The 21,846-nt window shown below is 44.0% G+C and overlaps 1 protein-coding gene across 1 annotated transcript; it reads right to left on the bottom strand.

Annotated features, from left to right (window-relative positions):
• Window positions 1-7,814: 7,814 nt before the first annotated feature.
• On the bottom strand, window positions 7,815-18,537 carry LOC138652044 (dispanin subfamily A member 2b-like). Its single transcript, XM_069742759.1, has 2 exons — window positions 18,211-18,537; window positions 7,815-8,238 (listed from the first exon to the last, which is right to left on the bottom strand). Exons 1-2 carry the CDS (start codon window positions 18,382-18,384, stop codon window positions 8,095-8,097), a joined length of 318 nt encoding a protein of 105 aa, XP_069598860.1. The 5' UTR covers window positions 18,385-18,537; the 3' UTR covers window positions 7,815-8,094.
• Between the last annotated feature and the right edge of the window lie 3,309 nt (window positions 18,538-21,846).

The raw sequence follows: 21,846 nt of genomic DNA, 5'->3' as shown, positions 1-21,846 counted from the left end.
CAGAGCTGCGCTCACTATTCTGCTGGTGCAGTCACTGTGTACATACATTACATTCATTACATTACTGATGCTGAGTTACATCCTGTATTATACTCCAGAGCTGCACTCACTGTTCTGCTGGTGCAGTCACTGTGTGCATACATTACATTACTGATCCTGAGTTACATCCTGTATTATACTCCAGAGCTGCGCTCACTATTCTGCTGGTGCAGTCACTGTGTACATACATTACATTACTAATCCTGAGTTACCTCCTGTATTATACTCCAGAGCTGCACTCACTATTCTGCTGGTGCAGTCACTGTGTGCATACATTACATTACTAATCCTGAGTTACATCCTGTATTATACCCCAGAGCTGCACTCACTATTCTGCTGGTGCAGTCACTGTGTACATACATTACATTACTGATCCTGAGTTACATAGTAACATAGTAACATAGGAACATAGTTAGTACGGCCGAAAAAAGACATTTGTCCATCCAGTTCAGCCTATATTCCATCATAATAAATCCCCAGATCTACGTCCTTCTACAGAACCTAATAATTGTATGATACAATATTGTTCTGCTCCAGGAAGACATCCAGGCCTCTCTTGAACCCCTCGACTGAGTTCGCCATCACCACCTCCTCAGGCAAGCAATTCCAGATTCTCACCGCCCTAACAGTAAAGAATCCTCTTCTATGTTGGTGGAAAAACCTTCTCTCCTCCAGACGCAAAGAATGCCCCCTTGTGCCCGTCACCTTCCTTGGTATAAACAAATCCTCAGCGAGATATTTGTATTGTCCCCTTATATACTTATACATGGTTATTAGATCGCCCCTCAGTCGTCTTTTTTCTAGACTAAATAATCCTAATTTCGCTAATCTATCTGGGTATTGTAGTTCTCCCATCCCCTTTATTAATTTTGTTGCCCTCCTTTGTATTCTCTAGTTCCATTATATCCTTCCTGAGCACCGGTGCCCAAAACTGGACACAGTACTCCATGTGCGGTCTAACTAGGGATTTGTACAGAGGCAGTATAATGCTCTCATCATGTGTATCCAGACCTCTTTTAATGCACCCCATGCAGACCTCTTTTAATGCACTGATGCTGAGTTACATCCTGTATTATACCCCAGAGCTGCACTCACTATTCTGCTGGTGCAGTCACTGTGTACATACATTACTAATCCTGAGTTACCTCCTGTATTATACTCCAGAGCTGCACTCACTATTCTGCTGGTGCAGTCACTGTGTACATACATTACATTACTGATCCTGAGTTACCTCCTGTATTATACTCCAGAGCTGCACTCACTATTCTGATGGTGCAGTCACTGTGTACATACATTACTGATCCTGAGTTACCTCCTGTATTATACTGCAGAGCTGCACTCGCTATTCTGCTGGTGCAGTCACTGTGTACATACATTACATTACTGATCCTGAGTTACATCCTGTAATATACTCCAGAGCTGCACTCACTGTTCTGCTGGTGCAGTCACTGTGTACATACATTACATTACTGATCCTGAGTTACATCCTGTATTATTCTCCAGAGCTGCACTCACTATTCTGGTGGTGCAGTCACTGTGTACATACATTACATTACTGATCCTGAGTTACATCCTGTATTATACTCCAGAGCTGCACTCACTATTCTGCTGGTGGAGTCACTGTGTACATATATTACATTACTGATCCTGAGTTACATCCTGTATTATACTCCAGAGCTGCACTCACTATTCTGCTGGTGCAGTCACTGTGTACATACATTACATTACTGATTTATCCATAAGGTGCCAACCTCTATTACTAGGTAGAAGCACCTATAGGGATTAATAGGTCTCACTAGTAGTGATTGTTAAGTGCCCAATTTACCCTTTATTTAGGGCAGTTATCAGATAAACGGCAGATATAAGCACTTAAATGTAATGCCCTATTAGATAAAGTCACAAATGACGTATTAACCACCAAGAGCAAGCGACACTACTCTGTCCTCCTCCTCCTGGACCTGTCTTCTGCCTTTGACACTGTGGACCACTCCCTCCTGCTACAGATTCTCTCATCTCTCGGTATCACAGACTTGGCCCTATCCTGGATCTCATCATACCTAACAGACCGGACATTCAGTGTCTCCCTCTCCCACACCATCTCCTCACCTCGCCCCTTGTCTGTCGGTTTTCCTCTGGGCTCAGTTCTAGGACCCCTTCTCTTCTCCATCTACACATTCTGCCTGGGACAGCTCATAGAATCCCACGGTTTGCAGTGCCATCTCTACGCCAATGACACACAGATCTACCTATCCCTGACCTCACGTCCTTACTCTCCAAAATCCCACAATGTCTGTCTGCTATCTCGGTCTTCTTTTCTGCTCACTTTCTAAAACTGAACATGGACAAAACAGAATTTATCATCTTTCCCCCATCTCACTCTGCCCCTCCACCAGACCTATTCATCATTGTCAATGGCTGCTCACTTTCCCCAGTCCCGCATGCTCGGTGCCTCGGGGTGATCCTCAACTCTGCCCTTTCTTTCAAGCCTCATATCCAAGCCCTTGCCTCCTCCTGCCGACTCCAGCTCAAAACATTTCCCGGATCCATAGATTCCTTGACCAAGAAACTGTAAAAATGCTTGTGCATGCCCTTATCATCTCCCGCCTCGACTACTGCAACCTCCTACTCTCTGGCCTTCCGTCTAGCAATCTTGCACCACTCCAATCTATCTTAAACTCTGCTGTCCGACTAATCCACCTGTCTCCCCGCTATTCCCCACCCTCTCCTCTCTGTCAAGCCCTTCACTGGCTTCCTATTGTCCAGAGACCCCATTTCAAAACCCTATGACATACAAAACTATCCACAACCTGCCTCCTCCATACAGTACATCTGCGACATGGTCGCCTGGTACTTACCTACAAGCAACCTTTGGTCCTCACAAGATCTCCTTCTCTATTCCCCTCTTATCTCTTCTTCCCACGACTTCTCCCGTGGTTCCCCTATACTCTGGAACTCTCTACCCCAACACATCAGACTCTCGCCTACCACGGAAATCTTCCAAAGGAAACTGAACACTCACCTCTTCCGACAAGCCTACAACCTGCAGTGATCCTCAAACTACTGAGCCGCCGCAAGACCAGCTCTACCTGACATCCCCACCATAATAATGGGTGACTTTAATATCCCTACTGACACCTGCCAGCCAACAGCCTCCAAGCTCCTGTCCCTTACCTCATTCTTTGGACTCACTCCGTGGTCCTCCACAGCCACCCACGCAGAGGGACATACACCAGACCTCATCTTCAACCTCCTCTGTTCCTTATCTAATCTCACAACCTCTCCCTTCCCCCTATCTGACCACCATCTACTCACCTTCTCATCCTTGTCCTCCTCACCTGTCCTCCTCACCTGCCCCCCATGTCCAGCCATTACCACATCCTCGCAGAAACCTTGCATACCTACACACTCACAGACCCTCAGACTCTCTTCTACCCCTGTCCTCCATATCTTCACTCCACGACATGGACAGGGCCACTGCTTTCTATAACTTCACCCTCACATCAGCCATAGACTCAGTCACCCCTCTCATGCATGGCAAAGTGCGACAAATCAATAGGCAACCCTGGCATAACAACCTCACCAAAAAACTCCAACAAGCATCCAGGGAGAACTTACCTCCTTTCAAAATCACACCTCACCACCAGTGCACTTGACCCCATCCCTTCCCCAACCTCACTAACATGCTCATTCCAGCCCTAACCCATCTCTTCAACCTATCGTTATCTTCTGGTACCTTCCCCTCTGCCTTCAAACATGCCACCATCACACCCATTCTCAAAAAAGCTAACTTTGACCCAACTGCTATGCCCAGCTATCGCCCCATATCACTGCTCCCGTTTGCATCCAAACTCCTTGAGCAGCATGTCCACGCTCAACTTTCCTCCCACCTCTCATCTAACTCTCTCCTTGACAACCTCCAATCTGGCGTCAGCCCCCACCACTCCACCGAAACTGCTCTGACCAAAATTACTAATGACTTAAGGTACCGTCACATTAAAGGGACACTGTCACCTGAATTTGGAGGGAACAATCTTCAGCCATGGAGGCGGGGTTTTTGAGTTTTTGATTCACCCTTTCCTTACCTGCTGGCTGCATGCTGGCTGCAATATTGGATTGGAGTTAATTCTCTGTCCTCCGTAGTACATGCCTGCACAAGGCAATCTTGCCTTGCGCAGGCGTGTACTATGGAGGACAGAGAATGAACTCCAATCCAATATTGCAGCCAGCATGCAGCCAGCGGGTAAGGAAAGGGTGAATCAAAAACCTAAAAACCCCGCCTCCATGGCTGAAGATTGTTCCCTCCAAATTCAGGTGACAGTGTCCCTTTAAGCGACGCTGCAGCGATCCAGACAACGATCGCTGCAGCGTCGCTGTGTGGTCGCTGGAGAGTTGTCACACAGACAGCTCTCCAGCGACCAACGATGCCGGTCCCCGGGTAACCAGGGTAAACATCGGGTTACTAAGCGCAGGGCCTCGCTTAGTAACCCGATGTTTACCCTGGTTACCAGCGTAAAAGTAAAAAGAAAAAAAAAAACACTTCATACTTACCTTCCGCTGTCTGTTCTCCGGCGCTCTGCTTCTCTGCCCTGTGTAAGCACAGCGGCCGGAAAGCAGAGCGGTGACGTCACCGCTGTGCTCTGCTTTCCAGCTGGCCGGCGCTTACAGTGCAGAGAAGCAGAGCGCCGGGGACAGACAGCGGAAGGTAAGTATGTAGTGTTTGGTTTTTTTTACGTTTACACTGGTAAGCAGGGTAAGCATCGGGTTACTAAGCGCGGCCCTGCGCTTAGTAACCCAATGTTTACCCTGCTTACCAGTGAAGACATCGCTGAATCGGCGTCACACACGCCGATTCAGCGATGTCTGCAGGGAGTCTAGCGACGAAATAAAGTTCTGGACTTTCTGCAGCGACCAACGATGGCACAGCAGGATCCCGATCGCTGCTGCGTGTCAAACAAAACGATATCACTATCCAGGACGCTGCAACGTCACGGATCGCTAGCGATATCGTTCAGTGTGAAGGTACCTTTACTCACAGCCAAAGCTAACAGACAGTTTTCCATCCTTCTCGACCTGTCCTCTGCTTTTGACACAATCGACCACTGCCTACTGCTACAGATTATTTCTTCCCTTGGCATCAAAGACCTTGCCCTATCCTGGATTGCCTCATACCTTTCCGACCGCACATTTAGCGTTTCCCACTCCCACACCACCTCCTCATCCCGCCCTCCATCTGTTGGAGTCCCTCAAGGCTCTGTCCTAGAGCCCTTACTTTTTTCCATCTATACCCTTGGCCTAGGAAAACTCATAAAGTCCCATGGCTTCCAGTACCACCTGTATGCGAACGACACTCAGATCTACCTCTCTGGCCTAGATATCACATCTCTGCTGTCCAGAATCCCGGAGTGTCTATCAGCCATATCCTCCTTCGTCAACTCTCGCTTTCTAAAACTAAATGTAGACAAAACCGAACTCATCATCTTTCCCCCATCTTGCGTATCCCCCCTACCTGATCTATCTATTATGGTAAACGGCATCACGCTCTCTCCCGCACCTGAAATCTGCTGCCTCGGGGTAACTCTTGACTCTGCCCTGTCCTTCAAACCGCACGTCCAAACTCTTGCCACCTCCTGTCGCCTCCAACTCAAAAATATTGCCAGAATCCGTCCCTTCCTAACCCCACAATCTACTAAAACTCTTGTGCATGCCCCCATCATCTCCTGCCTCGATTACTGCAACACTCTCCTCTGTGGCCTCCCTGCTAACTCCCTAGCACCTCTCCAGTCTGCCCTCAACTCTGCTGCCCGGCTAATCCACCTCTCTCCTTGCTACTCCCCTGCTTCTCCCCTCTGCAAATCCCTCCACTGTCTCCCAATTCCCCAACAAATCCAGTTCAAACTACTAACACTGATCTACCAAGCTATCCACAACCTGTCCCCTCCCTATATCTCTGAACTAATCTCCTGATATCTTCCCTCATGTAATCTTTGATCCTCCCAAGACCTCCTACTCTCATCTACACTTATTCGTTCCTCACACAACTGCCTCCAAGACTTCTCCCGAATATCCTCCATCCTCTGGAATTCCACGCCTCAACACATCTGGTTATCCAAAACCCTTGGATCCTTCAGACGGAACATGAAAACCCATCTCTTCAGGAAAGCCTAAAGCCTGCAAAAACCATTCTGCAGCCTCACCAACTGCCCGAGCTGCCGCCTCACCAACTGCCCGAGCTGCCACCTCACCAACTGCCCGAGCTGCTGCATCCCCGACCTTCTGTCTCTTCCCCAGTATCCCGTAGAATGTAAGTCCGCAAGGACAGGGTCCTCTCCCCTCTGTACCAGTCTGTCATCATAAATTTGTGTACTGTAAATGATATCTATAACCCTGTATGTGACCCCTTTCTCATGTACAGCAACATGGAATTAATGGTGCTATATAAATAAATAATAATAATACCCTCTCCTAGTGTATCTTCACCCATCCCCTGCAGACTGTCAGCCCTCGTGGGCAGGGTCCTCCCTTCTTCTGTACCTGTGTGTGCCTTGTATTACTCATGATGATTGTACTTGTCTGTGTATGCCCCTCTCACATGTTAACCCCAATGGAATAAATGGCGCTATAAAAATGAATAATAATAATTATGAAAACAATATGGTATTACATTTAAGTGCTCATATCTGCCCTTTATCTAATAGGGCGTTGTTTTTATGGGGATTTTATATATAACACTTTATTAATTGTCCTCTTGATATCATAATTAATGTCAATCTGTATTTATGTAATACTTCTATGGTTGTTCAGTTGACAATAACACATAATTCTTTAGAACTTTGATCCAAGCAGCTTTAGTTTAGTGTCCCATGCAGGCTCAATGGACCAGGTACCCGTCCTTATCTGAACATTTAAAAAAGCATCTTGATATAAGATGGATTGCAAGTGAGCGAAATATTGTGGTCTATTGCAGTGATGGAGTTGAAGGGATTGTCCCTTGTCACCTAGCTGTAGCCCACAGGCTCAGTGATGTATAATAATTCAATCTGATTTATTTACCCTTCCCGGAATGGTATTAATAAGCTCCCATGTATATTATGACCTACTCCTCTCTCCTCGGCCATCTCCATACCCATCCGCAGCAATCCACCCAGTCCTTCCATCTCTTCTCTCCCGCCCTCTCCCTTTTTTGGGTCTTTCAGTGCTGCCGCTGACTTCATTCCATGGGGGTCAAACGGAGTGTGACGCACATCATCAATGTTTGAAAACTTGGTGTTACAAGTAAATATTTTTGGAAAATTAACATTTTTATTTTGTTGGTCCAATTCTAATAAATCCTATGTGACTCTCTTGGGGTCAAAATGTTCACTGCGCCCTCTAGATACATTTCTTGATCCTGATCAGCAGAATCAGGTTAATAAACACGGAGTGGTGCTTGTTTGTCATTAGCCGCGTGTTTGAAATCAAATAAACCCAAACTTTGTATCTACTTTGCTTTAATTCCGGTAACACTCTCTAACTAACTCACTTTTTTCGTAAACTTTCTAATAAGTTAACACATTTCTTAAATGATGTTTTGAAGACTCTGAATCGTGCCGGATTAAAAATAAAGCGACTTTAGGAATCAATTCAGTTCCCTTTAGAAGTGAATTAGGTCCTAAAAATGGAGATGTTTAAATGTTCCTGAAAATTTGAAGAATTGTAGTAAAACTTACCTGCCTTGTAACATTACGAAAAGAATGAAAAGGAGTTTTCAAAAATGAGACCAAGAAAAAGTCAATTTATTGCCCATATTATTTATTCACTATGTCTGATTTACGAGCAGAATTAAAATTCAAATGTTGAAAGTTGTAAACTTTTTCAAAAGTGTCGGAAAATGTTCAAATTTTCAATTTTTATAATACAAGCAGAATGAATATTGACCACAATTTACAATAATATAAAGTTCAAAGCGTCATGAAATCTTGGTGCCAGTACAAGCGATAATCAGCCAATATCAGAAAAATTGACATGCGTTCAGAATTGTTTGCATTTTTTTACTATTTTATTTCAGTTTACAAAGATTTATGTTGCTGTGCTGCAACGAATGATAATGATGATAATAATTAGGATGATCCCGACCACTGTAGCGCTGATATTTAGTCCGTAGGCGGTTCCGGAGTGCTTGAGTGCCAGGACTGCGTTATTCTGATAGTTGGCGTCGCGGGTCTGTAAATAAAAGGAATGATTTATTGATGGCATCTGCATATGGCTCAGTCTTAATTATGTGACCAAGATGGGCACAGACCACTCCTCTCTGCTTCACACCTGAATGCACTTTCTAGCAAATATATTGCAAACCATAAGTCTGCCAAGACGCCAGTCTGCCCAGTGCATCACACAAGTGCATCATAGAAGTGTGTGGAGCTATGGAAGAATTAATCCAGAATAGGGATGGGCGAACCCAAACTGTAATGTTCGGGACCGTACCGAGCACATAGTGTTCAGTCACACAGTCCCGAACACAGGTTTCCATGGGAAACCCGTGTTACAGTTCAGGTCCAGTTTGGGCTGTAAAAAAGCAAGAAATCAATAATAAACATTATAATTATACTTACCTGTCCAGCATCGCGTCCTCCCGTCCCGCTGTCTCCTTGTCACATCTGCTTCCAGGGCCGCTCATTACCTTCTGCCGGTATTCACTGCTCTCCGCAGTCTTCGGCTTTTTCCGGCAGTGTTCATGTGGTGACGTCACTGCATGAACACTGCCTGAAAAAGCCTAAGACTGCGGAGTGCAGTGAATACTGCCGGCAGTTGATGAGCGGCCCTGGAAGCAGATGTGACAAGGAGACAGCGGGACGGGAGGACGTGACGCTGGACAGGTAAGTATAATTATAATGTTTATTATTAATTTTCTGCTTTTTTTAGCAGCCCCCCTCCCCATCCCATATACTGTAAGTAAAGTCCGAGTTCGGAGTTCAGACGCAAGTTCGTGTCATCTCCGGCCCTGAACTCGAACTTTACAAAAAACTTGGGCAAACCCACCGATTCCGAACATCAGATGTTCGCCCATCACTAATCCAGAATTGAACTAGAAGGGAACTGAAGGTTTCTGGATACAGTCACTGCAAACAATGTTTCTGTTTGTCTTCACTCTCACCCCTTAGTCTTCAAATATTTATGTTCATCCCTCGCCTATAATGATAGTTCTGCTTCACGTCACTTGTCTTATCTATTGCATTATTTCTGTGCTGTGTTGTGTATAAATATGTGATTCTTCAGATTTTCTATTAGTTTATGCCTAATGAAGAGACCTCAGTAGTCTTGAAAGCTGCAATTTGTTATCTTATTTTCAGTTAGCCATTAAAAAGTATCAACCACTGAGGACTCTCAATTCTAAATATTTTTCTATCTACTGGCTAACACGGTGCAAAGATATATATCCTTCCTGTATTAAAACTAAACATGGACAAAACAGAATTCATCATCTTTCCCCATCTCACTTGACTCTCTCAGTCAAGTGAGGTGGGGGAACTCTCCCTATCCATTAAAGTAAATGGCTGCCCACTCTCCCCAGTCCCACAAGCTCGCTGCCTTGTGGTAATCCCTGAGTCTGATCTCTCCTTCAAACCACATATTGAAGCCCTTTCCACCTTCTGCAGACTACAACTCAAAATATTTCACAGATCCGTACAATCCTAAACCAAGAATCTGCAAAAAACCCTAGTCCATGTCCTCATCATCTCTCACCTTGACTACTGTAACCTCCTGCTCTGTGGCCTCCCCTCTAACACTCTGGCACCCCTCCAATCTATTCTAAACTCTGCTGCCCGACTAATCCACCTGTCCCCCCGCTATTCCCCGGCCTCTCCCCTCTGTCAATCCCTTCACTGGCTCCCCATTACCCAGAGACTCCAGTACAAAAGCCTAACCATGACATACAAAGCCATCCACAACCTGTCTCCTCCATACATCTGTGACCTCGTCTCCCGGTACTTACCTACACGCAACCTCCGATCCTCACAAGATCTCCTTCTCTACTCCCCTCTTATCTCCTCTTCCCACAATCGTATACAAGATTTCTCTCGCGCATCACCCCTACTCTGGAACTCTCTACCCCAACATAGACTCTCGCCTACCATTGAAACCTTCAAAAAGAACCTGAAGACCCACCTCTTCCGACAAGCCTACAACCTGCAGTTACCACCGATCAACCAAACCGCTGCACGACCAGCTCTATCCTCACCTACTGTATTCTCACCCATCCCTTGTAGATTGTGAGCCCTCGCGGGCAGGGTCCTCTCTCCTCCTGTACCAGCTGTGACTTATATTGTTCAAGATTATTGTACTTGTTTTTTATTATGTGTACCCCTCCTCACATGTAAAGCGCCATGGAATAAATGGCGCTATAATAATAATAAATAATAATAATAATGGTGCAAGGAGCATAAAAAGACTTGTTAATTAGATCTGTTTCTGCAAAACATTGGTGAAACTGTAAGAGTCATAATGAAAACATAACAAAGATGGAAACCACTAAAAGGGGAAAAATCAACTCAAGAGCAAACACTCCAAAAACAAAAAAATATATAAAAAAATCAGAATTGTATTAAATTCGTGTACGACATATAATAACTAAGTAAAAATACTTAAAAGTTTAGAAACAGTTCCATTATATGCAAGGGTGCGATGATAATACTCCATCTATCCTAACACCCAATCTCTAGGATCACAGATAATGAAAATATGTTCAATAAGTTGCATTGGAGAAACAGTATAAATATGGAACAAAATAGCGAAGCATAAAAGCTCAAATCCTCACTAACTGAGGACAGTATATAAAGTAAACATTAAGCGCTATGTCATCTATTACCACACAAATCAGAGAAAAGGAGAACAGTACCAACCAGCGAAATCCGGGACAGACAATAAATTAGCCAGTTGTATACTGTATCATCCATCACAAGTTGAGTCCACATGCAGATAGGTGAGGTACCACCCAAATTACCCCAATCTAAACAGGAGATAGGCTGAAGCCAAATGTAACCAAATGTGGGAGAAAATTTACCTACACGTTTCGCCACCTCAATTTGGCTTTTTCAGGGGTAAAGGGAAAATGCATGCATTGTGTCTATTTATAATGAAATGATACAGCAATTACCAAATACTTGTCAAGTGAAGCTGAAAAAAGGGCATTGTGAAAACCTTGTCCAGAAGTATCAGTGTGCGCTTGTGCAAGAGCTATTAGTAGGGATTAGCGCAAGTGCACGTGTCATAATGCCATAAGTCAGATCAGCGTCGGACTGGAGCACCTTGGGCCCACCAGAGAAAATCATTCTTGGGGCCCACTATGTAGCTACATAGAAATAGATACAAGACCACCAATTGTGCGGTAAAAAGCGCTAATATCAGGGTATAATATAAGGTAGTTCACGTCTTAATAATGTAGCAAGGGTTGGGGTAGCCCCCTCACAGAATATAATGTAGCCCCCTCATAAAATATAATGCAGTCCCCTCTCATAGAATATAATGCAGCACCCCACAAAATATAATGCAACCCTCTCAGGTATGACACAGTCCCCACCATAGAATATAATGTAGCACCCCATAGGGTATAATGCAGCCCCCCCTCATATAGTATAATGCCACCCACCACAGAATATAATGTAGTCCCCTGAGAGAATGCAGCACCCCACAAAATATAATGCAACCCCCTCAGGTATGACACAGTCCCCACCATAGAATATAATGTAGCACCCCATAGGGTATAATGCAGCCCCCCCCTCATATAGTATAATGCCACCCACCACAGAATATAATGTAGTCCCCTGAGAGAATGCAGTTCCACCACAGAATATAATGCAGCCCCCTCATATAGTATGATGTAGCCCCCATAATATTATGTAGTCCCCTGAGAGAATAATGCAGCCCCACCACAAAATATAATGCAGCCCCCCATAGAGTATACTGTAATCCCTCATATAGTATGATGTAGCCCCCCATAATATAATGTAGTACCCTGAGTATAATGCAGTCCCCCCACAGAATATAATGTAGCCCCCCAGGGCCGTATTTAGAGTTTCTGCTGCCCCAGGCACTTTTAGCGCTGCCTCCCCCTTTGGTGAGTATGACACTATCGGCAGTGACTTTGGCAAGAATCGCTGATGTGAAAGTCGCCTTTTGCAGCAGATCCGGCAGTTTTTCTGCATCTGCCGCGTAACGGATCACTTATGGCAACACTGCGTTTGGCCTCATTCATTCCCTATGGGATTTGCGGCACTTGCCGTGATCTGGCAAATGTGGTACCATACCTCCCAACTTTTGAAGAAGGGAAGGAGGTATAAAGTTTGTGGCGCGCGTAGTGTGCCACAGCAAATTTTAGGCCACGCCTCTGACCACACCCATTTCACAACTAGTCACACCCATATCCACGTCCCAACCGCAGCCATTTAGCACTGCTGATCACACTGTTTTATATACAATAATTATAAGCAAACAAAAATATGGCCACACAGTGCTCCATACTGTATAATGGCCACACATGATGCTCAATACTGTATAACGGCCACCACACATGATGCTCCATACTGTATAATGGCCACACATGATGCTCCATACTGTATAATGGCCCCACATGATGCTCCATACTGTATAATGACTGCACATGATGCTCCATACTGTTTAATGGCCACACATGATGCTCAATACTGTATAACGGCCACCACACATGATGCTCCATACTGTATAATGGCCACACATGATGCTCCATACTGTATAATGGCCCCACATGATGCTCCATACTGTATAATGACTGCACATGATGCTCCATACTGTTTAATGGCCACACATGATGCTCAATACTGTATAACGGCCACCACACATGATGCTCCATACTGTATAATGGCCACACATGATGCTGCATACTGTATAATGGCCACACACAGTTCTTCATACTGTATAATGGCCACACATGATGCTCCATACTGTATAATGACTGCACATGATGCTCCATACTGTTTAATGGCCACACATGATGCTCAATACTGTATAACAGCCACCACACATGATGCTCCATACTGTATAATGGCCACACATGATGCTGCATACTGTATAATGGCCACACACAGTTCTTCATACTGTATAATGGCCACACATGATGCTCCATACTGTATAATGGCCACACATGATGCTCCATACTGTATAATGGCCACACATGATGCTCCATACTGTATAATGGCCACACATGATGCTCCATACTGTATAATGGCCACACATGATGCTCCATACTGTATAATGGCCAGACAGTGCTCCATACTGTATAATGACCACCCACACATAGTGCTCCATACTGTATAACGGCCACACAGTTCTCCATACTGTATAATGGCCACACATGATGCTCAATACTGTATAATGGCCACAAATGATGCTCCATACTGTATAACGGCCACACATGATGCTCCATACTGTATAATGTCCATTGGCCACACATGATGCTCCATACTGTATAACGGCCACACATGATGCTCAATACTGTATAATGACCCCCCTCCTGTATGCATGGCTCATCTCCCTCCCATCCCATATACATGGCTCATATTACCCCTCCTGTATGCATGACTCATATCTCCCCATGTGTGCATGGCTCATATCCCCCCCCCCTGTATGCATGGCTCATAGTCCGCCCTGTATGCATGGCATATATTCCCCCCTGTATGCATGGCTTATATTCCCCCCTGTATGCATGGCTTATATTCCCCCCTGTATGCAGGCTTATCTCTCTGCACCCGCTCCCGCTCGGCGCGCCGGCTTATGTCCTCCTTCATCTTCCCCGTCCCTCATACTCACCTGTCCCACTGCACGGCCGTGCCGACATCCCTCGCGCTCTGTCCCGACTCCAGGCGGCGGCGCCAGCGCAGCACCTTCTTCCTGCTTGAGCGGTCATGTGACACTGCTCCTTTAAGGTCATGAATATGTGCATATTCATGGCCTTAATGAGCGGTGTCACGTGACCGCTCGTTCAGGACGAGCTGCAGTGCAGACGCCGAGACCATCGCTGGAGCAGGGTGAGTATTCAAGGCGGGCGGCAGGCGGCGGGGCCCTGGAGCAGTGGGGGCCCTGCCAGTAGGTGTCAGTGCCAGGGCCCACCGGAGGATCCTCCGGTTCCCCGGTGGGCCAGTCCGAGCCTGAGTCAGATACAAAGTGAGTGAACGTCAATGTGATGGCGCCGGGTGTTATATGCTCACGCTACAATTCGTCTATATTATTAATTAGCGCAGTAATTGGCAACAATCACTGCAAGTGAGAAGGCACAAAAGTGTTATAAGCGAAACCTAAGTCTGAAGAGAAGAACGCCATTACAATCAAACCAAGTGTAGACAACACTAAAAGCCTTCCTGCTCAAGAACAAAAGTGCAAACCCTAAGGCCGGCGTCACACCTAACGTATAAAAATACATTCCGTTTTTTACAGCCGAGATACGCAGAAATGTTCATGAACAGTGATCCGTATGTCATCCGTATTCAATGCGAAGATTCGATTTTTTTCTCCAAAAAGTATCCGTGTGTCATCCTTATTGCATCCGTATGGCGAGATTTTTTCACCTGTTTGCAAAATGGACATATAATGGATCCATGGGCTGAAATATTCGTAAACACATATATACAGTCTATATATATATGTCAGTGAGACACATATATATATATATATATTTATATTTCATACAGAGTTAGATAGCAGAAAAGCCAGTAATTCAATTGTCGGCTTTTGCTAAATCCTTACTGAACCCGACAGAATATGACACATGGTTACATACAGTAAACGATTTCATATCCGTTATATTTTTATATGTCCCTCACTAATAATGTTAGTAGTGTGTGTGTAAAACTTTGGAGCTGTAGGTGTTAAATTAAAGGGTTAATTCACGGAAAAAATGGTGTTGGCTCCCAAACAATTTTCTCCGCCAGAGAGGGAAAGCCAGTGACTGAGGGCAGATATTAATAGCCTGGAGAGGGTCCACGGTTATTGGCCCCCCCGGCTAAAAACACCTGCCCCCAGCCACCCCAGAAAAGGCACATCTGGAAGATGCGCCTATTCTGGCACTTAGCCACTCACTTCCCACTGCTCTGTGGCGGTGGCATATGGTGTAATAAGGGGTTAATGTCACCTTGCTATTATAAGGTGACAGTAAGCCTGGTTAATAATGGAGAGGCGTCAATAAGAAAGTTTCTGAATAGCTTTGGTGATGGTACCGCTAGTCACTGAAGCTGCGCCCCCGAATTTTATTCATTCCACAGTCTTTTACAGCCGGAAGCGGCAGCATTAGCAGGCTCCTGGATGTAAATGTATTTAACCCCTTGAGATGGATTTACAGCGTGGGACTTGAATGTACGGCGGACAGGTATGGGATATTGTTGCTTTTTTATTTTGGAATTTTTTTCAGGAGAACGAGGGTCTTCGGTTGGATTGAGTGTACAATAAAGATAAACCTGTGTGTTTATTTATTTCATTAAAATACTTTATTCATAGTGTGTGTGTGTGTGTGTGTGTGTGTGTGTGTGTGTGTGTGTGTATTTTTAAGAGAAGGAGTATAAACCAGCTCACCCGTGATGCATAAGCTGAGTTTTGGGAGCACGGACCCACTGTGTCCAGGCGTGTAGAATCCAAAAGAAAAAAATGTCCAGCTTCACCGAATCCGTGAAAAAAAGTTTTCTTTATTCACAAACTTAAACATGGAGGATACAAACTTCAGCACAAACCATATGGGTAAGAATCTCAATGCATTTCTGGAGACTAAGCTCCCTTAATCATGTATTTTTAACACTTTATTACTATTGGATTAATATGGATAGGTGTCTTATTGACTGCTCGCCATTATTAACCAGGCGTAATGTCACCTTACAATAGCAAGGTGACATTAACCCCTTATTACCCCATATGCCACCGCTACAGGGTAGTGGGAAGAGAGTGGCTAAGTGCCAGAATAGGTTTATCTTACAGATGAGCCTTTTCTGGGGTGGATGGGGGCTGATTTTTTTAGTCGGGTTGGGGCCAATAACCGTGGACCCTCTCCAGGCTATTAATATCTGCCCTCAGTCACTGGCTTCCCCTCTCTGGCGGAGGAAATTACATTTTTTACCTGAATTAATTAATTAGGGTTAGGGTTGTATTCTCACCCATCCCTTGTAGATTGTGAGCCTTCGCGGGCAGGGTCCTCATTCCTCCTGTACCAGTTATGACTTGTATTGTTTAAGATTATTGTACTTGTTTTTATTATGTATACCCCTCCTCACATGTAAAGCGCCATGGAATAAATGGCGCTATAACAATAAATAATAATAATAATAATAATTAGCTCCCAAATTTTGCACACACACACTACTAACATTATTAGTGAGGGATATGTACAAATATAACGGATATGCAATGGCTTACTGTATGAAACCCATGTCTCATAATCTGTCGGGTTCGATAATTATTTAGCAAAAGCCGATAATTGAATTACCGGCTTTTCTGCTATCTAGCTCTGTATGAAATATAAATATATGTATATATGTATGTCTCACTGACATATATATAAACCTATTCTATGTGTAGACATTTATTCTATCTATTCTATTCTAACCTGTCAGTGTGATTTTGCTGTACACCGCACTGAATTGGCAGCTTTTCTATAGGACACCGCTGCGTATTTCTCACAAGTCACACTGATGGTTCGTGTGTAATCCGTATTTTTCTCGCCCCCGTAGACTTGCATTGGCGTACTTCGGGCGTAATACGCTGACAATCGCATCATGCTGCGATTTTCTCAACCTGTAAAATACAGTCGAGAAATATACGGCTGATGGGAGCTGCCCCATAGAGAATCATTGGTACGAGTACAATGCGTTGTTTTTGCGCCTCTCAGTCGTGTGTCTCTCTAGTGTGACCCCGGCCTAATAGACAGTTCCTCTGATTGTCCATTAGTACCCGAGGGAAATCTGCTTTATGGAAGGCTTTTGAAACTTGCAATCTCTTGGGAATATGGCAGGTCTTCCATGTAAGTCGGCATGTGTGCTTTCACATCATGGATGGGCGTATGCTGGTTACAGTAATGGAGGAGAAAATCTTGTGGGAGGAGAGATTAATGGGAGGAAAGTGATTTTCCGCAGTGCAGAGAATTTCAGGAGAGGAGTCTGTTGATCTCAGGGAAGGTCATTGGCCGGTAGAAGAGCGGGGGGAGAAACCACATAGTACAGCAAGCAAAGCACTGAGCAGCACAGAGGATTTCAGAAGTGTAAAGTGCAGAGAAATGAGGGCAGGAGCAGGTTATGATGGGAAGAAGAGATAAGAATTGACTTATGTTTATTTATTTGTTGCTTTTCCTGCCGGAAGAAACTTTACAAAAATCACGACGAAGCGAGTCCAGAGATATAAAATGCTAAAACCATTATCTAAACTTCCACTGTCCCCCTTTCTTCTAGCAGTCATGTCATAAAACACAGTTTCTCCATCTCTGAGGATTATTTTTAGTTACTACATAAAGTATCAGCTTCTTTCCCCAATTTATGCAAGAAACAAGCTAAAAAGAACATCAAATAAAAGCAAGTTAAATGCCCTGGAAAAATAGATGGGAAAAACAACAACAGAATCCTGAAATGGAAAAGCAAATAAAGAGGAAAAGAAAAAAGAAAAATCAAAGTGTAGAACTGACAAAAGAAGAAAACAGAAAAAAAGGAAAAGATTAAAAAAAAATACTACTGCGAAATAAAGCAAATGCTAAAGGAAAAACACTTGAAGATGGTTTTTATTTTTAAACAGAGAAAAGAATAAAAGATACAAATTGTGTAAATATTGACGACGTCACACAGCAGAATGGACAATTCATGTATGTGCGGGCTCGGGAGCTGAGCCTGCGCTATTCCCACTGGGCGTCAGCTGATTTATAACACAGAAGCTGCTGCAGCGAATGCTGTAAAGATAAACTAAAAAGAAAACAATGGAAGAATTATTTTTTTATGACTAACCCTTCAAAAAAAAAATCCTGTAAAATTTAAAATGAAGTAAAGATACATCATCATCATCATCATCATCATCACCCCTGTCTATTTAAGAAAACTGGAAACAAAAAATTAGAAAATTTGCGCATTTTTTGGCACAAGATCACCTGGTTCGGGAAGAGTTAAATAATGCATAATCACTCAGAGAAATGTGGATTTTTACCTTGATGGAGTAGAAGAGAGCGGCCACTCCAAGAGGCAGGCAGAAAAAGAGCAGGTTGATGATGGACCACACCAGATAATCCTTCTGTGGGATGTGGAACGACAGCGGCTCGGGCTGCATGGTCACATCTGAAGTCGATTCATACATTTTCTTATTGTCTCCTTCCATATTCATTGCAGTAAACTCCAGTTGCTACCTTTGTTCCGCGCACCCTGCTGTGCTCAACGTTATGTGTAAGGGGATGAGAGTTCATTATATTATTTAACATGACTTCTTAAAGGGCCCCTGTTATTGGCTGTTACTGCTGAGCCTGTCAGGAAGGGAGGGATGCTGGGGGCAGTCACTGTGCACATACATTACATTAATTACATTACTGATGCTGAGTTACCTCCTGTATTATACTCCAGAGCTGCAGTCACTATTCTGCTGGTGCAGCCACTGTGTACATACATTACATTAATTACATTACTGATGCTGAGTTACATCCTGTATTATACTCCAGAGCTGCAGTCACTATTCTGCTGGTGCAGCCACTGTGTACATACATTACATTACTGATGCTGAGTTACCTCCTGTATTATACTCCAGAGCTGCACTCACTATTCTGCTGGTGCAGTCACTGTGTGCATACATTACATTACTGATCCTGAGTTACCTCCTGTATTATACCCCAGAGCTGCACTCACTATTCTGCTGGTGCAGTCACTGTGTACATACATTACATTACTGATGCTGAGTTACATCCTGTATTATACTTCAGAGCTGCACTCACTATTCTGCTGGTGCAGTCACTGTGTACATACATTACATTACTGATGCTGAGTTACCTCCTGTATTATACTCCAGAGCTGCACTCACTATTCTGCTGGTGCAGTCACTGTGTGCATACATTACATTACTGATCCTGAGTTACCTCCTGTATTATACCCCAGAGCTGCACTCACTATTCTGCTGGTGCAGTCACTGTGTACATACATTACATTACTGATGCTGAGTTACATCCTGTATTATACTTCAGAGCTGCACTCACTATTCTGCTGGTGCAGTCACTGTGTACATACATTACATTACTGATGCTGAGTTACATCCTGTATTATTCTCCAGAGCTGCACTCACTATTCTGCTGGTGCAGTCACTGTGTGCATACATTACATTACTGATCCTGAGTTACATCCTGTATTATACCACAGAGCTGCACTCACTATTCTGCTGGTGCAGTCACTGTGTACATACATTACATTACTGATCCTGAGTTACATCCTGTATTATACTTCAGAGCTGCACTCACTATTCTGCTGGTGCAGTCACTGTGTACATACATTACATTACTGATGCTGAGTTACATCCTGTATTATACTCCAGAGCTGCACTCACTATTCTGCTGGTGCAGTCACTGTGTGCATACAGTACATTACTGATCCTGAGTTACATCCTGTATTATTCTCCAGAGCTGCACTCACTATTCTGCTGGTGCAGTCACTGTGTGCATACATTACATTACTGATCCTGAGTTACATCCTGTATTATACCACAGAGCTGCACTCACTATTCTGCTGGTGCAGTCACTGTGTACATACATTACATTACTGATCCTGAGTTACCTCCTGTATTATACCACAGAGCTGCACTCACTATTCTGCTGGTGCAGTCACTGTGTACATACATTACATTACTGATCCTGAGTTACCTCCTGTATTATACTCCAGAGCTGCACTCACTATTCTGCTGGTGCAGTCACTGTGTGCATACATTACATTACTGATCCTGAGTTACATCCTGTATTATACCACAGAGCTGCACTCACTATTCTGCTAGTGCAGTCACTGTGTACATACATTACATTACTGATCCTGAGTTACCTCCTGTATTATACCCCAGAGCTGCACTCACTATTCTGCTGGTGCAGTCACTGTGTGCATACATTACATTACTGATCCTGAGTTACATCCTGTATTATACCCCAGAGCTGCACTCACTATTCTGCTGGTGCAGTCACTATGTACATACATTACATTACTGATCCTGAGTTACCTCCTGTATTATACTCCAGAGCTGCACTCACTATTCTGCTGGTGCAGTCACTGTGTACATACATTACATTACTGATCCTGAGTTACATCCTGTATTATTCTCCAGAGCTGCACTCACTATTCTGCTGGTGCAGTCACTATGTACATACATTACATTACTGATCCTGAGTTACCTCCTGTATTATACTCCAGAGCTGCACTCACTATTCTGCTGGTGCAGTCACTGTGTACATACATTACATTACTGATCCTGAGTTACATCCTGTATTATTCTCCAGAGCTGCACTCACTATTCTGCTGGTGCAGTCACTGTGTGCATACAGTACATTACTGATCCTGAGTTACCTCCTGTATTATACCCCAGAGCTGCACTCACTATTCTGCTGGTGCAGTCACTGTGTACATACATTACATTACTGATCCTGAGTTACATCCTGTATCTCTTTTTATTATAAAAGTACAAAACAAAACTTACAGGCAAAGCTTACAGACAAACTCAATAACAAAACAAATTATTTACAATCCCCAAAAAGTCCAATGTCCAGCAGATTTATACAAACAAAATGTTCCTCCATTTCATTAATACCCCCAGCAAGGGAAGAGACCTCAACCTATATCCTTTTTCCCCTCATACACACATACCCACGCATTCATCCCTAGAAAAATAAACAAGTCGGCCAACTGCCCTAAACAAAGTAAATAGGCCACCTGGCCGAAACTTAATCATATATTTTTATATATATTTTTTTATTTTATATATTTTTTAATAATTTTTTTTTTATTTTTTTTTATTTTTTTCTCCTAAACTATACCACCACCATTACCCCAAAGGTCCCACGAAAGTTTGTGGCCTATCACACCAGGTCCCACGAGAGTTTGTGGCCTATCACACCAGGTCCCACCAAAGTTTGTGGCCTTTCCTACACAGCAAGGTCCATAAAAGTTTATGGCCTTTTTTTTTTTTTCTCTTCTTGGCATCCTGCTGGACGTCCATTCTCGAAAACCCATTCCCCCACCCCCCAAGAAACCCCCCACCGCACCTAAACTAAATCCCCCTACTCGCATCATAGTACACATGTAACATATATATACAACCTTATAATAACATATCAATAATAACATAATAATAATAACCAGTTCACACCTTAACCATGACCAAAGAACAGGCCCAAGTTCAATGCTTGCAAGCCCTATACCCAGGTTACCAATTACAAAACAAAAATCTGTAAGTGAGGGTTACAGCCCACCACCAGGAACTGGAGACCAGAGGCTCTCACCCTAATCTACCGCACATCACCCTGACCCTCCCTAACAACACAAAAGAGAAAATCCTGTCCCTATAGCCCTACCAATCTCTCCCTACCTGCCCCTATCTGTCCCTCACTGACCCTCACTACCAACCTAATACTAACTACCTGTCCCTAAAGACTGTCCCTATCTGTCCCTACACATCTATCTGACCCTACAAAATAAAGATAAAAGGATAAAACAGACTTAATCAACTCTATCACAGGCACACAGAACCTAACTCTCCCTAGGGCACATTAAAGGAGAAACCCCTCCATAGAAGAGAGGCCCTCCCTGCACCCAGCCTCTCAAACTCCAG

The sequence above is a fragment of the Ranitomeya imitator genome, chromosome 10, assembly GCF_032444005.1.
Source record: "Ranitomeya imitator isolate aRanImi1 chromosome 10, aRanImi1.pri, whole genome shotgun sequence".
Lineage (NCBI taxonomy): Eukaryota > Metazoa > Chordata > Amphibia > Anura > Dendrobatidae > Ranitomeya > Ranitomeya imitator.
This window is presented reverse-complemented; position numbering and strand designations above follow the sequence as displayed.

Bases quoted from the DNA above. Each gene is read 5' to 3' on its own strand.
- LOC138652044 (XM_069742759.1), bottom strand. From the start codon at position 18,384: ATGAATATGGAAGGAGACAATAAGAAAATGTATGAATCGACTTCAGAT. The intron at 8,239-18,210 runs GTAAAAATCCAC...TTTTATTTACAG, and splicing joins CTCTCTTCTACTCCATCAAG to ACCCGCGACGCCAACTATCA.